This window comes from Pimephales promelas, chromosome 15, assembly GCF_988280905.1.
Source record: "Pimephales promelas chromosome 15, fPimPro1.hap1.1, whole genome shotgun sequence".
NCBI classification, from domain to species: domain Eukaryota; kingdom Metazoa; phylum Chordata; class Actinopteri; order Cypriniformes; family Leuciscidae; genus Pimephales; species Pimephales promelas.
In genome coordinates this window covers 11508032-11522708 of record NC_142783.1, presented here as the reverse complement: position 1 = coordinate 11522708, position 14677 = coordinate 11508032, and the positions used below count along the sequence as shown (strand labels likewise).

At 36.0% G+C, this 14677-nt stretch overlaps 1 protein-coding gene across 10 annotated transcripts in view; it reads left to right on the top strand.

The window, feature by feature from the left end:
- Window positions 1–13997, top strand: part of syne1b (spectrin repeat containing, nuclear envelope 1b) — a 164356-nt gene extending 150359 nt beyond the window's left edge. For 6 of the 10 annotated variants that reach the window (XM_089120128.1, XM_089120131.1, XM_089120130.1 and 3 more), the window contains 6 exons: window positions 1987–2187; window positions 5276–5404; window positions 5491–5703; window positions 7527–7619; window positions 10269–10327; window positions 13057–13997. In XM_089120128.1, coding sequence (XP_088976254.1) covers window positions 1987–2187; window positions 5276–5404; window positions 5491–5703; window positions 7527–7619; window positions 10269–10327; window positions 13057–13306 — 945 coding nt within the window. In that variant the 3' untranslated portion in view covers window positions 13307–13997. The remainder of the gene's footprint in view (window positions 1–1986; window positions 2188–5275; window positions 5405–5490; window positions 5704–7526; window positions 7620–10268; window positions 10328–13056) is intronic. The other 4 variants (XM_089120135.1, XM_089120134.1, XM_089120127.1 and 1 more) reach the window with 3 other exon arrangements.
- The last annotated feature ends 680 nt before the right edge of the window (window positions 13998–14677 follow it).

The following is a 14677-nucleotide window of genomic DNA, read 5'->3' as shown; positions in this document are numbered from 1 at the left end:
TTTTTATGAAGTAGCTAACTGGCTATTACTTTAGGGTCGTTATGTAATGTAACGACTGTAACCATCTATACAGCCATTAATGGCAATGCAGAACATACGGTTTTAATTGATCAAAGTCCATATTCCAGAGAGCATTTGGCCCAGCACTGTCTGTTGTTCAAGTGACGGCTCAAACATCTTTTATCAGTAAAGTTCTGTACGGGCAAATTCAGTGACACTTTTAATGCAATACATTAAAGTTGATAGTATTTCTTTGTTACTGAAATAAAGTCTAAAATATAGCTTGACGAGTGATCCATGTCTGCCATGTCCTCTATCAGTATAGTCTATGCAATGAACACTGATCGAATGCGTTATTCTCTACATTTAAATCGAACTTTTTGTCTTGAAACACAACGACTTTATTCTCAATATTTTATGAGTTTATTCTCAAGATTGTATTTCGACTTTTATTTCTCGAAAATCGAGTTTTCTCGAAACACAATGACTTTATTCTCGATATTTAATTAATTTATTCTTAAAATAGTATTACAACTTTTTTTTTCTAAATTTAACGAGTTTAATCTCGCATTATAATGAATTTAATGAATCACTGGGGCGGCAGTGGCTCAGTGGTTCATGTGGGTTGTCTACGAACCGAAAGGTTGGTGGTTCAATCCTCGGTTCCACCTGACCAAGTGTCGAGGTGTCCATGAGCAAGACACCTAACCCCAGCTGCTCCCGACGAGCTGGATGGCGCCTTGCATGGCTGACACCGCCGTCGGTGTGTGAATGAGTGTATGAATGGGTGAATGTGAGGCAAATGTAAAGCGCTTTGGTGGCCATTAGGTTTATAAAGGCGCTATATAAATGCAGTCCATTTACCATTTATTCTCAAAATGGTATTACGACTTTTTTCTAGAAATTTAACGAGTTTAATCTCGCATTATAATGTCTTTATTCTTGATATTTAATGAATTTATTCTCAAAATGGTTTTACGACTTTTTTCTCGAAATTTAACGAGTTTAATCTCGCAGTATAATGACTTTATTCTCGATATTTAATGAATTTATTCTCAAAATGGTATTACGACTTTATTTCTCGAAATTTAACGAGTTTAATCTCGTATTATAGTGACTTTATACTCGATATTTAATGAATTTATTCTCAAAATTGTATTACGACTATTTTCTCGAAATTTAACGAGTTTAATCTCGCATTATAATGACTTTATTCTCGATATTTAATGAGTTTATTCTCAAAATGGTATTACGACTTTTTTTATCGAAATTTAACGAGTTTAATCTCGCATTATAATGACTTTATTCTCGATATATAATGAATTTATTCTCAAAATGGTATTACGACTTTTTTTCTCGAAATTTAACGAGTTTAATCTCGCATTATAATGACTTTATTCTCGATATTTAATGAATTTATTCTCAAAACGGTATTACGACTATTTTCTCGAAATTTAACTAGTTTAATCTTGCATTATAATGACTTTATTCTTGATATTTAATGAATTTATTCTCAAAATGGTATTACGACTTTTTTTCTCGAAATTTAACGAGTTTAATCTCGCATTATAATGACTTTAATCTCGAGATGGTTTTATTTTTTTAATATTGCTTGGCCTTAATCCTCTTCCGTAGTTTAACCTTTAGACAAAATCTGAAACATTAAATAAAAAAAAAAAGTTTGTATATGTGGAGGAAAAACACCTCACATTTAATCAAAGGCCCAAAACTGAGCAAAAATATACAATTTGTTACAGTGGCTGATATTTATTTATTATTTATTATTTATCACAAGTTTTGAGCATGTTGATCACTTAGATCATTAAAATGAAAACATAAGAATAAAAGCTAATCAAAATTATAATAGCGTAAAATAATACTAAAATATCCCTAAATGCCATATTCTTTGAAAGGGTCATGTTTTTATTGTTGTCCAGCTTGTTCATTATTGACACTTTTCCTCTGTGGACCTGTGACTCCATGCAGGAGCTGCAGAAGGCTCTGGATAAGCGGAAGGCCATCGTGCTGTCCATTAACCTCTGCAGCGCTGAGTTCGTGCAGTCCGACAGCGAGGAGGCACGAGACCTGCAGCGGCGGCTGAAGGAGATGAATAACCGCTGGGAACGTCTGAGCGGCTCTCTGGACGAGTGGAGGAATGCTCTCCAGCACGCTCTCATGCAGTGCCAGGCAAGAAACACCTCTTCAAGCACTTTCAGAAGACATTTAGAACGTCATCTTGAAAAAATTCAGCTGATTTGCAGAAGATATATCTAATATTACCTAATTTGATGATGAAGTTTAAAAACATCACTTTCCATCACGTAGGTTTTTTCTCTCTCACAAAATAACGTTGAAGATTTTTTCAAATGTATATCTGCTTTCAGTTTTAATGACTAAAAGTAGGATCCAAAATGTATCATTTCACTTGTAAACTGCAAACATTTGGAAAAATGTACTCAATTCAATGTCAAAGAACGTTACAAAACGTTTTCTCGCGGCTCTCCGTGCTTGCCACACTACAAAATGCACACTACTTTGTGAAAAGTATGACGTGTTAGAGCAAAACAGGCACCGTCAGTGATATCAGCTTCTAAAAATGAGTAAGAAACAAGTTTTGGATTTCATTTAATCTAAAAACACAGATTATGTAAAATCGTCACGGGGTGGTTTATAAACGCACACAAAGATAAAGATGAAGACAAAGGTAATTGGATCATATTTAAAGGGACTCTGTGTAGATTTTTAGGTATTTTATTATCTGAAATCAATATTTTTATTCATAAATATGTCCTCAATGGTGTACAAATACCTCTGCAAATTATCTGACTTATCCTCGTAAATGAAGAATTTATTATCTTTATGTACATGGGACGGGTAGGTTCACGGAGGCTTCCATGTCCGTTCCGCCATCTTGAAAACTATAATAGCAGAGAGGGTCAAAAAGTACCACCAGCCAAACGCGTTTCCACAACGCGTTTTCGTTCAGACTCAGAGCCATCGTCACGTCACATTGAGACTGAGAGGCGCATTCCCTGCAAGTTTAAACGGCTGCATTGCACTCCTATGATTGCTGATTGCTCTTTTGCTCTATTATTTGTTGCGGACCATATGCCGAGTCACAGGAGAATGCATCCTCCTCGCAAAAAAAGGCCAGACTTGAACGAAAAAGGAAACGTGACCGGAGATTGCAAAAAACAAGGCCATTCATTTTTCCGTCATAAAATTAATCGGATATGGTTCGATTTTCTGCGTTTTTCGCATCCAGAGCCAGCATTTTGAGAGGTCTTTTGACAATTCAGGGCCGGGGGAGCTTGTCCTCAAATCATTGAACATTATGCGCCGTGCTTTCAGTTTCGGTTTTCAATTCGATCAAGTGTTTATGTTCTCTTCTCTATATTGGATTATGAAATTAATAAACCTCCCCTTTCAATCAGATTGAAATTTAGGATCGAATAAGGTGTGATTGAGCAGCCTATTCGATAACTAATGTATTATTTGGGCACAATATATACACAATACATACACAATAACAGCCTAGCTGTTCTGTCTGCCCAGCGCTTCCGCAGGGCCGCGCGCGGGTGTGTGTGTGTTTGTGTGTGTCCATACCTGGTCCATACCAGACACACTGCCAGTCTCCGTTCAGAATCGATTGGTTCACGGAAATTGGTGGTCTTGTTTTTAATATGTGGCTCCAGAATCGCTAGCAAAGCATCAAACTGTCCCGCTGACATTCTGAGGTAAATTTTGAATCGCTCAGGATAAATTCGCAACTTCTTGATAATGAACTCCTTCCTCTCGGCGCAATTTCAGGATTGGATGGATATTTTCTATTTCTTCTCTTTTCAATATGAGAGAGGGCAAAAATCATCCTCACTGCTTGACGAATCCATTTGGTATTTTTGCGTTTTTTCCCGCAAAGGTTTAATAAATACGCAACGGACTCGGTGTGCAAGGTTTCTATGCGTGACGAATTTTTAGGCTGACGTACAGGAAAATACGCATACGAAAATTTCGTACTCAGTGTGCAATGGCCTTAAATATCGGGATAGCGTTTTCAACCGTGGAAATAGCTAATGCAGCAGAAAGATTTCAGAAGAGACGCTGAAGTTGCCTGCTTTCTCCTCGACAGGTTAGTCAATGTTACAGTCTGACTTAATTTTTTTGTCATTGCTTGGTTGTGTACTTTATTATATAGACAGTATAACATTTATAGGTAAAAAAGTTAAACAAGGTCTTTGATGAATAGCAGCTATTGACTACTTTACTCGCAGCTATTGTGAAGGAAGGTGCTAAAAACAAGGTTTGTAAGTTAATTCTTTATAACCTATAAATTCAGTAAGAATATAGAGATAATGATTGTAAGAAAATATTGCTCTCTGTAAGATTTTCTATAGCTTTCTTTTTATATATAAATGATCAATTAGCTAAAATTGTGATTTTGCTATGTGGATAAGATTGTACAGAGAATTAAAATTAATTTATACAGCTAGACATAAATTGTACACATAAGTTAACACATAAGTTGCTGGTTTTTTTTTTAAGTTACAAACCTGTTCACCCGGAAAAACTCGATGAAGTGTTACTACAAGACATCCTGTCATAGCATTTTTGGTACATAACGGCAACCGTAGATGCAATACGCACTTGAAAATGCGAGGCGCTGGAGAGCAAAATTCGTTTGAATGCAAAATACTATTTAACCACTAGATGGGGGTATTTCCTACACAGAGTCCCTTTAAAGGAGTAGTTCACTTTTTGCTGATAATTTACTCACCCCCATGTCCTCCAAGATGTCCATGTCATTCTTTCTTCAGTCGAAAAGAAATTAAGGTTTTTGATGAAAACATTCCAGGATTTTTCTCCATATAATGGACTTCAATGGGAACCAAACGGTTCAAGGTCCAAATTACAGTTTCAGTGCAGCTTCAAAGGGATTTAAACGACACCAGACGATGAATAAAGGTCTTATCAAGCGAAACGATCGCTCATTTCAAAAATAAATACAAAAGTTTAAGTTTTATAAGCACAAATGCTCGCTTTGCTCTGTTCTGTGATGCACGTTCATGACTCTCCTGTTCGACTGTCCTGAACGAATCTTTTTTCAAGTCATTTGGTTCATTCAACAAACGAAAAGACTCAAAAAAGATTTGTTCATTTTGATGAACGAGTTCGAACAGGAGAGTCACGAACGCAGACTATGACGAAACACAAACAGAGTCCGATCAAACGTGATTGTGACAAAAATCATCTGATTTTTGTTTTTCTTACTGCTCAGGACTTCCACGAGATGAGTCACGGTCTCCTTCTGTGGCTGGAGAATATCGATCGCAGAAGGAACGAGATTGTCCCGATTGACCACACTCGGGACAGCGATACACTACAGGAGCATCACAAAACGCTTCTGGTAAATGATTTCTCTTTTCTGTCTATACAGCATATTTGAGCTACTGCTTTCTATGCTTGCTTTGCTTAAACACGATCGTTCCACAGCAAATCCGTCGAGAGTTGCTGGACACGCAGCTGAAGGTGGCGTCCCTGCAGGACATGTCCCTTCAGCTGCTGGTCCACTCGGAAGGCAGTGACTGTCTGGAGGCCAAAGAGAAAGTGCATGTGATCGGGAACCGACTCAAGCTGTTGCTGAAGGAGGTGACGCGAGACATTCGAGAGCTGCAGAAGACCCTGGACATCACCAGCAGTCAGCAGGTTAGTTACCAACACTGCCACAAGAAACATGGATGCCACCAGTTTGCCGCTTTTTGACCAAAATAACATTAGTGTCTGGAAATGAATGAACTCTTTCCCTACCATTTACGAAATTTTCTGGCCATGTGTCACTATTATTTTATGTAGGGGGCTGTTATTGCGCAACTTTAAAAAAATCTGGCGGGAAAGCATTAAATTAATCAAATTCAATTTGTTGCACAATGAACTTGGGAACTGAGGCTCAGCAAACATCCAACGGGGGTCACAGAATGACTTAAAGTTATTTAAATGAATAATAATATTAGCAGTTAGTAATATATTAAAACAATCTAAGGCCATGTGTCCACTAAAGCGTTTTTAGCCAGCTGAAGACGCCATGCTGTGGGCGCTTGAGAGCATTCTGGCAGCGCAGCGTTTTTCCCGTTGAGACGTTTCGTTGCTATGATACAGAATATCCGCACTACAGTTTACTTGTAACTGATTTCGCTGATAATTTGTTTCATACTAAAAATGTATTTTTCATCCACATTGTTCGGTTAGCTCTGTTGGTTGATATCGTTGTACAGAAAGAATGTTGTGACGGTTGGTCAGTGTGGTTTAGTCCCGCCCCTCCTCCACTGTGATTGGACGGCTGGGTAAGAAGTGACAGTGATGAGCGCTGCGTTTTATCCAAAGTTGAAAATTTTTCAGCTCTTGGCGGCGAGTAAAAAAGGCCGGGCGCTCAGCGCCTCAGCGTGAAAAAAACGCTCAGTGCCTCATTACGCTCATGGCGTTTAAAAAACGTGACGCTCCCATTGAAAACAATTGAAAACATACGCCAGGTGCGTGAAAAAATGTTTTGGTGGACACACGGCCTAACTTCATTTTTAAATAGTCTTCTTTCCCCTACGTAGAACATACATTATTTCAATTGTGGTTAACTAATTTACCTTATTGATTACACATAACCTATGTTGATTAATAAATAAGTATAGTATATTACTGGGAAATTTATTTGAATATTATATTATATAATATAGGGGCCTTAGTATTGGGTTAGTATTGGCCTTCAAGTAAAAAATGTTGAGAATCAATGCTCTAAATGAACATTTGATGTGGAGCAATTATATTATTATTACCATTGGTACGCTATTATAGGTTTAATTAATATTGTGGACTTTTTGTGTTTTTATTTGTATTTTTTTCCATTTTATTTTAATTTTGGTTAAAGTTTTAGTCATTTGTTTACCATTTTTATGTCTATATATTTTAATTAATATTACTTCCATTTTAGTTTTAGTTATTTTAAAACATCAAGGTAAACTAAATGAAAGTAAGAAGTTGCATTGGCAAGCAGTTTAAATATATATATATATATATATATATATATATATATATTTTTTTTTTTTTTTAAGGACAGTTTACCCCAAAATGAAAATTCTGTCACCATTTACTCTCCCTCAAGTTGTTCCAAACCTGTATAAATTTCTTTCTTGTGCTGAACACAAAAGATAATTTGGGGCACCATTAATTTGCATTCTTCAAAATATCCTTACATTCTTCAAAATATCTTCTTTTGTGTTCAGAAGAAGAAAAAAATTCATACAGGTTTGGAACAACCTGAGGGAAAGTAGATGATGACAGAATTTTCATTTTTTGGTGAATTATCCCTTTAAAAATTATTTCATTTAAAGAAATGGAATAGTTTTTATGGATTTACTTTTCAGTTAACAATAATAACCCTGATGTGCAGCACTAAACTTAATCCAGTTTTCATGTCTAGTTTAAGTGTTCTCACACTCTTTTTCCAACCCTCAACACACACACACACACTCTCTCCGTAGGACTTGTCATCGTGGTCGTCTGCTGATGAGTTGGATACTTCGGGTTCCCTGAGCCCCGTGTCTGGACGCAGCACTCCCAGTCGCCAGCGATCGGTAACACATCACCCTCATGTTCTGTTGGGCCCTTCAAAGATCAGTGTTTGCTTGTCACGTCGAGGCAGTAGTTTGACACTTGAATGTCCCTGAAACTTGGCCTCCAAAAACACACTTGACACCTTATTAGCATATTGCTCAGAGTTCCTCCAAAACTCAGAACCTTTCCCAGCATGCTCTCCTCTAATGCAAGAGCCGCATCAGGACTGGAGATGTGATTCATCCCTGTTTCCACATCCCATTGATTGATCCAAGTGCGTTTTACACCCTTAAAACAACTAGTCACCCCTAAATTCTGGTTTGGTTGATTCCTCTATTCATTTCTCCACATTCATGTTTACTCTAGATTCCCACACTTTAGTCTTCAAGGAATACTGGTTCTATGAAAAAACAAAATGTCCAGGTCATATTTAATCTCAAAAAAAAAAAAAAATGAAATTATATTTAGCATGAAGAATATTTTGGACAATTCTTTTTGCATTGCAACATTATTCTCATGACTTTTCAGCACACGTTCTCTTTAAATTAGTACTGTAATGTGTCCAGATGTTTTATTTTTATTTTTATTTATAAGAATTCATGTCAAATTCTCATCACAGTAATACAATGATTTTAAATGACATAAATCAACAAAGTATTACTGTAATGTAATAATATTTTAATAAATCCTATTTATTATAATAATTAATAATAATAATATAATATTGTATATATTATAATATATTAGTTACTTTTATTTTGCAGTACAGCGTACATACTCTATAATGAATATAATATAATAAATGGTTTTGGGCACACTTCATATTAGGGTCCAATTCTAGTCAAGTCAAGTCACATTTATTTATATAGCACTTTTTACAATACAGATTGTATCAAAGCAGCTTCACACTGATAACATGAAAGTAATAAAACACAGATCAATAATATTATATTATTAATATAACTGATGTGTATATATATTCTCAATATTAAATAACTCTAAAATTTTGCCTCAGTAAATGAATGCCTCCTAATTACTACTTATGAATAGTTAGTAAAGTAGTTGTTAAGTTTAGGTATTGGGTAGGATTAAGCGATTTAGAATATGGTCATGCAGAATAATGCATTAACATGTGCTTTATAATAACTAATAAAAAGCCAATATCCTAGTAATATACATGATAAAACTATTAAAGGAGTAGTTTAGGAGTAGGAGTAGTACTTTTGTAGTAGTTTCAACTTTTGCTGATAATTTACTCACCCCCATGTCATCCAAGATGACCATGTCATTCTTCCTTCAGTTGAAAAGAAATTAAGGTTTTTGATGAAAACATTCCAGCATTTTTCTCCATATAATGGACTTCAATGGGAACCAAACGGTTCAAGGTCCAAAAGAGAGTTTCAGTGCAAACTGCAAACTGTTCAAAGGGCTTTAAACGATTCCAGACGATGAATAAGGGTCTTATCAAGCGAAACGATCGCTCATTTAATAAAAAAATAACAAAGTTTAAGTTTTATAAGCTCAAATACTCGTCTTGCTCTGTTCTGTGATGCGCATTCGTGACTCTCCTGTTCGAACTCATTCATCAAAATGAACGAATCTTTTTCCGAGTCATTTGGATCATTCAACGAACGAAATGAACGAATTGACTCGGAAAAAGATTTGTTTATTTTGATGACGCACGTTTGTGACTCTCCTGTTCAACTTGTTCATAAAAATGAATGAATCTTTTTCCGAGTCATTTGGATCATTCAATGAACGAAATGAACGAATTGACTCGGAAAAAGATTTGTTTATTTTGATGACACACGTTTGTGACTCTCCTGTTCGAACTCGTTCTTAAAAATGAACGAATCTTTTTCCGAGTCATTTGATTCATTCAACGAATGAATTGACTCAGAAAAAGATTTGTTCGTTTTGATGAACGAGTTCGAACAGGAGAGTCACAAACGTGCGTCACAGAACAGAGCAAGGCGAGCATTTGAGCTTATAAATCTCAAACTTTGTTATTTTTTTATTAAATGAGCGATCATTTTGCTTGATAAGACCCTTATTCATTGTCTGGAATCGTTTAAAGCCCTTTGAACAGTTTGCAATGAAACTGTCTTTTGGACCTTGAACAGTTCCCATTGAAGTCCATTATATGGAGAAAAATCCTGGAATGTTTTCGTCCAAAAACCTTAATTTCTTTTCAACTGAAGAAAGAGTGGGTGAGTAAATTATCAGCAAAAGTTTTTTGAAAAGTGAACTACTCCTTTAATAGTGAGAATTGGACCCTAAACTAAAGTGTTACCGAGAATGTGTGGGTAATGTACGCTTGCTTATCAAAATAACATCGAAATGCAAAAAAAAATCTAAATATGACCTTTGACACGCAGATTTTGTGAGTCACTCTCAGAAAACAAGCCATTTGTCCTGTGAAGAAATGCATGAAATGAGCTTAAAAAGTCTTTTTAAATGTTAAAGGATCGCTTGTCGGCGAGGTCATTTTTTCTGAGAACAGTCACGAAGAACCAGTTTCTTTGTCACCATAGAGGTGCTGTCACCCCCCCGTCATTTGATTTTGTTGGTGCTCTTCTTTTTTGGGTTCTTTCATCAGTAGCTTTGTCTTTATTTGCCTGGACTGAAACATTCTTTCTTTCTTTTACCCCCCTGTTCATTGCAAACAGCCACGGGGCAAAAGTAGTCTGTCACAGCCCGGAGCCTGTGTGAGCAGTCCACTTCACAGGTACCTTTCTCCTGGTTTCTAGAACACTCGGAAGATAATGGAACTCATCCCATGACCTGACCGCAGGCCCCTAGCGCTAATGGGTCTGGGTTGACCCCTAAACCTGTCAGAACACCCTTGCAGTGGCCCAGCGATTGAGAAAGGCTCATGCTGATGACTTCCATCATCTTCTGTGATTCTAGACACTGCTCAGGTTAGGGAGCTGAGATAGACACCACGAAGGGAGCTCGTGCACCAGGCACAACACCTTGTTTCGTGTATTTTTCACCTGATGCTTGGCTGCAAATATGGATACGCTAGGCTGCTTTTGCTGCTGAGCCGTTCGTTTTCTCGTCTATTCAGCAAGCGTCTGCAATGAACAATCTTGGCTGCAGTTTCTCTCCTTTTCTCTCTCTGGTGTGTCACATCTGCTCTGTCACCGACTAATCAATCACCTCCCCCCTCCTCCGATCTGCCGTCCGTGCAGTTTGATGACACTAGAGAAACATCACTGTGCCGTACTCGGTGTCAGAACACACAATAACATATTCCAGCGGTTCTCAGCTGCTGGGACAGTTCTGAAAGGAGTGACTAAGCCATGATATGTCAGCATTATCGCTGGTTAGTCACAAACTGATGTATTGTATTCAGGCATAGTCAAATTTCTAGGGCTGTCAAACGATTAATCGCATCCAAAATAAAAAAAAAGTTTGTGTTTACATAACATATGTGGGTGGGTGCACTGTGAATAATTATTTTGTATGTATATAAATAGACACATGCTTGTATATATTTAAGAAAAAATATATATTATATGTAATATAGATTATATATGTAAATCTATATACATGAAAATGTTTCTTAAATATATACAAGTATGTGTGTGTATTTATATATATATGAAGAGTTCAGATGCAAAAGCCTCTAAATGCCATTTGAAATTTTCTTCTTTAATGATGATTTTTATCAAACTTGTATATTTATGTTCAGTAATTTCACTTAAATAACAATTAATAGGTAATTATCATTGCCATTTAAGTGAAATTACTGAACTTAAATATACAAGTTTGATAAAAATCATCATTAAAGAAGAAAATTTCAAATGGCATTTAGAGGCTTTTGCATCTGAACTCTTCATATATATATATATATATATATATATATATATATATATAATTATACACAGTGCACCCATAAATATATTACGTAAAGACAAACTTTTATTTTGGATGCGATTAATCGCGATTAATCGTTTTGACAGCCAAAGATTATTAAAAGAATCAGAAATCTGGTTTCCTATTAAATGCCGGCATTGAAAATGATTAGTCACTCACAAATAGTTGTTTTGTTGTGGGTCATGGTGGAACTACAGATTTTTCTTTTTTATTATAAAAATAATTGTTCATAATTAGGATTTAGATCGTTTCATTAATATAATCCCATTAAATTGTCTTTAAAAATGCATATTCACAATGAAGTTATTCTAGGATGTTTTAAAAAAGAACAATATAGTCCCATTAATATGAGATGTCCCCTTTAAAGATGGATATTCACAATGGAATTGCAACATTTTGTTTTCATTTACATTTTAGTAAAAAATCATTATTAAACAGAGAAAAAGAACGTCATTCGGTGTTGGAACATGAATGAATTTTCATTTTTGGGAGAACTATGTCTTGAATAATTTTTTACAATAAGATAATTGTTATTTTAAGATCATTACAGGATTATTATATAAAATTGAGAAATATCAAACTCAGTTCAATATTCAAAATCATATAAAGAAAAATGAGTTTGCGCAGAGTGATTGATAATGAAATAATATTTTTCTATATTTTGGAGACTTTTCTCAGATTAATGCTACATTGAACTGCAGGATTTAATTATTTAAAGGTATTTGAAGAGGTATTTGCATTTTTAGTCACTTTCTACTAGGGATTAGTGTTTCAAGGAAGTCTAAATGAACATTATTATTTTAGTCATTTGTATCTAAATCAACTAAATCTGCTGGAACCGAGATGACCGTTCACGGATTGCACCTCGTTGGGTTCGAACATGAAACATTGTTTCATCCAGAATATTTCTTTAACAATTAGGCCACAGCACCCGCACACAGATTTTAAAGGGATAGTACACCCAAAAATGAAAATTCATAACCCACAAGTTGTTTCAAACCTGTATGAATTTCTTTCTTCTGCTGAACACAAAGTTGGTAACCAGATGATGGACCCCATTGACTTCCATATTAGGGGAAAAAAAATACCATGCAAGTCAATGGGGTCCATCAACTGTTTGGTTCATACAGGTTTGAAACAACTTGAGTGTGAGTAAATGATGCCGGAATTTTTATTTTTGGGTGAACTATCCTTAAACTTTGCCTTAAACTGAAAATTGTTGAGCTGTGCTTTTTTCTGTTAGCATTCTGTCTGTTTAACAACGCTTTGACAAAAAGGCATATTTACAGTATAAAGAATAAAATGTCCCTTTTGCTTTTAAATGCTACTGAAGATTTCAAACTAACTCTATCTGTGTCAAGCTTCTAATGTGTTTCCAAATATCATATAACAGACAGAGGCAAAAATGCATGGAGAAATGATTCCATCCAATAAATATGAAAGCCTATTTAGAGATGTGAATCTACACAAAAATCCATTTAGATTTAGAAATAGCCACACAACAAATGTCATTTGTCTTATTTACCTAGTTTTGCATCTGAGCGTTTCCACCTCTTTGTGCCGTCTTGTGTTTAGCAGGTCTCGCAACGCCGCTGGATCCGGTTCCTCCCATTCTGAGGAGGAAGAACCACCGTCCTGGTGCAAAAGCTTCCTGAAGCGTGTCCTGTGGGCCGCTCTACCCCTGCAGATCATCCTGCTGCTGCTGGTGGTCGTGGCCTGTCTCGTGCCTACGTCTGAGGAAGACTACAGCTGTGCCCAACTCAACAACTTTGCCCGCTCCTTCCACCCCATGCTCAGCTACACCAACGGGCCTCCGCCCATATGAGCTCCACTTGGGTTTCATCCCGAATTGGAAAATGACATAATTAAGAGTTTGGCAGCCAAAGTGAATTATTATCGTGTCCTTGTACAGCTGCTAATTTTACAGTACGTCACCGAGTCTCGTGTAGATGTTTGAACAAAGCCTATTGCACTGAAAACTGCTGTCAGGTGTTGTTAGTGCTACTGATGTTCTTCCATATTTGACCTGAGGGAGGAAAATAGGGCGTGGGATATTAACTCAACACTGAAGAGTTAATCAGGTCTAAAGGCCTTTTTTAATCCTGGGAAGATCGAGTTTATTGGAAAAAAACTGAAATGTGTGGAATTGCTTGTATCAACTGAATAACTTGTAAAAAAAGAAAAAAAAAGAGAGAAGATAAATTTATTAACTCTATATTGCAATTATTTTTTATATGTATTTTTGGCATGTGGTCATCCTTTGGTTTTAAAACGATCATTGATTTCATTGAATTTGTTGTTGATTTTTGATCTTAATTTAACCTGCTCTAATATTCAAGTTAACTGTCATGAATATGCTTTACGATATGTAAACCACTGATATCAAAGAAAAAGATATTTATGTATGTACAGTTTGCTAAGGCCTGAGAAACCTTCGCAATGAAAACACACACATGATATACACATATACTGCTGATTAGTATTTTTCATTAAAATAAAAGATTAAATGACAGTAATCTAATTGTGAATCATAATTATTTTCTTACCAAAAGAAATTTCTGCTTAAACATTTAACTGATTTGCACATAATATTCACAGGGTTGTATTAAACACTGCCATCAATTGTCAACATGCTTCCATTAGGTAGTAGGAGTCATATTGTTCACAGCAAACATGGTAAAACAATTAATTTTACCATTTTCTCAAAATACACAGCTACTTTTGAATGTTTATATATATATATATATATATATATTATATATACACTCACCTAAAGGATTATTAGGAACACCATACTAATACTGTGTTTGACCCCCTTTCGCCTTCAGAACTGCCTTAATTCTACGTGGCATTGATTCAACAAGGTGTTGAAAGCATTCTTTAGAAATGTTGGCCCATATTGATAGAATAGCATCTTGCAGTTGATGGAGATTTGTGGGATGCACATCCAGGGCACGGAGCTCCTGTTCCACCACATCCCAAAGATGCTCTATTGAGATCTGGTGACTGTGGGGGCCATTTTAGTACAGTGAACTCATTGTCATGTTCAAGAAACCAATTTGAAATGATTTAAGCTTTGTGACATGGTGCATTATCCTGCTGGAAGTCATCAGAGGATGGGTAGATGGTGGCCATAAAGGGATGGACATGGTCAGAAACAATGCAGGCCATGGCATTTAAACGATGCCCAATTGGC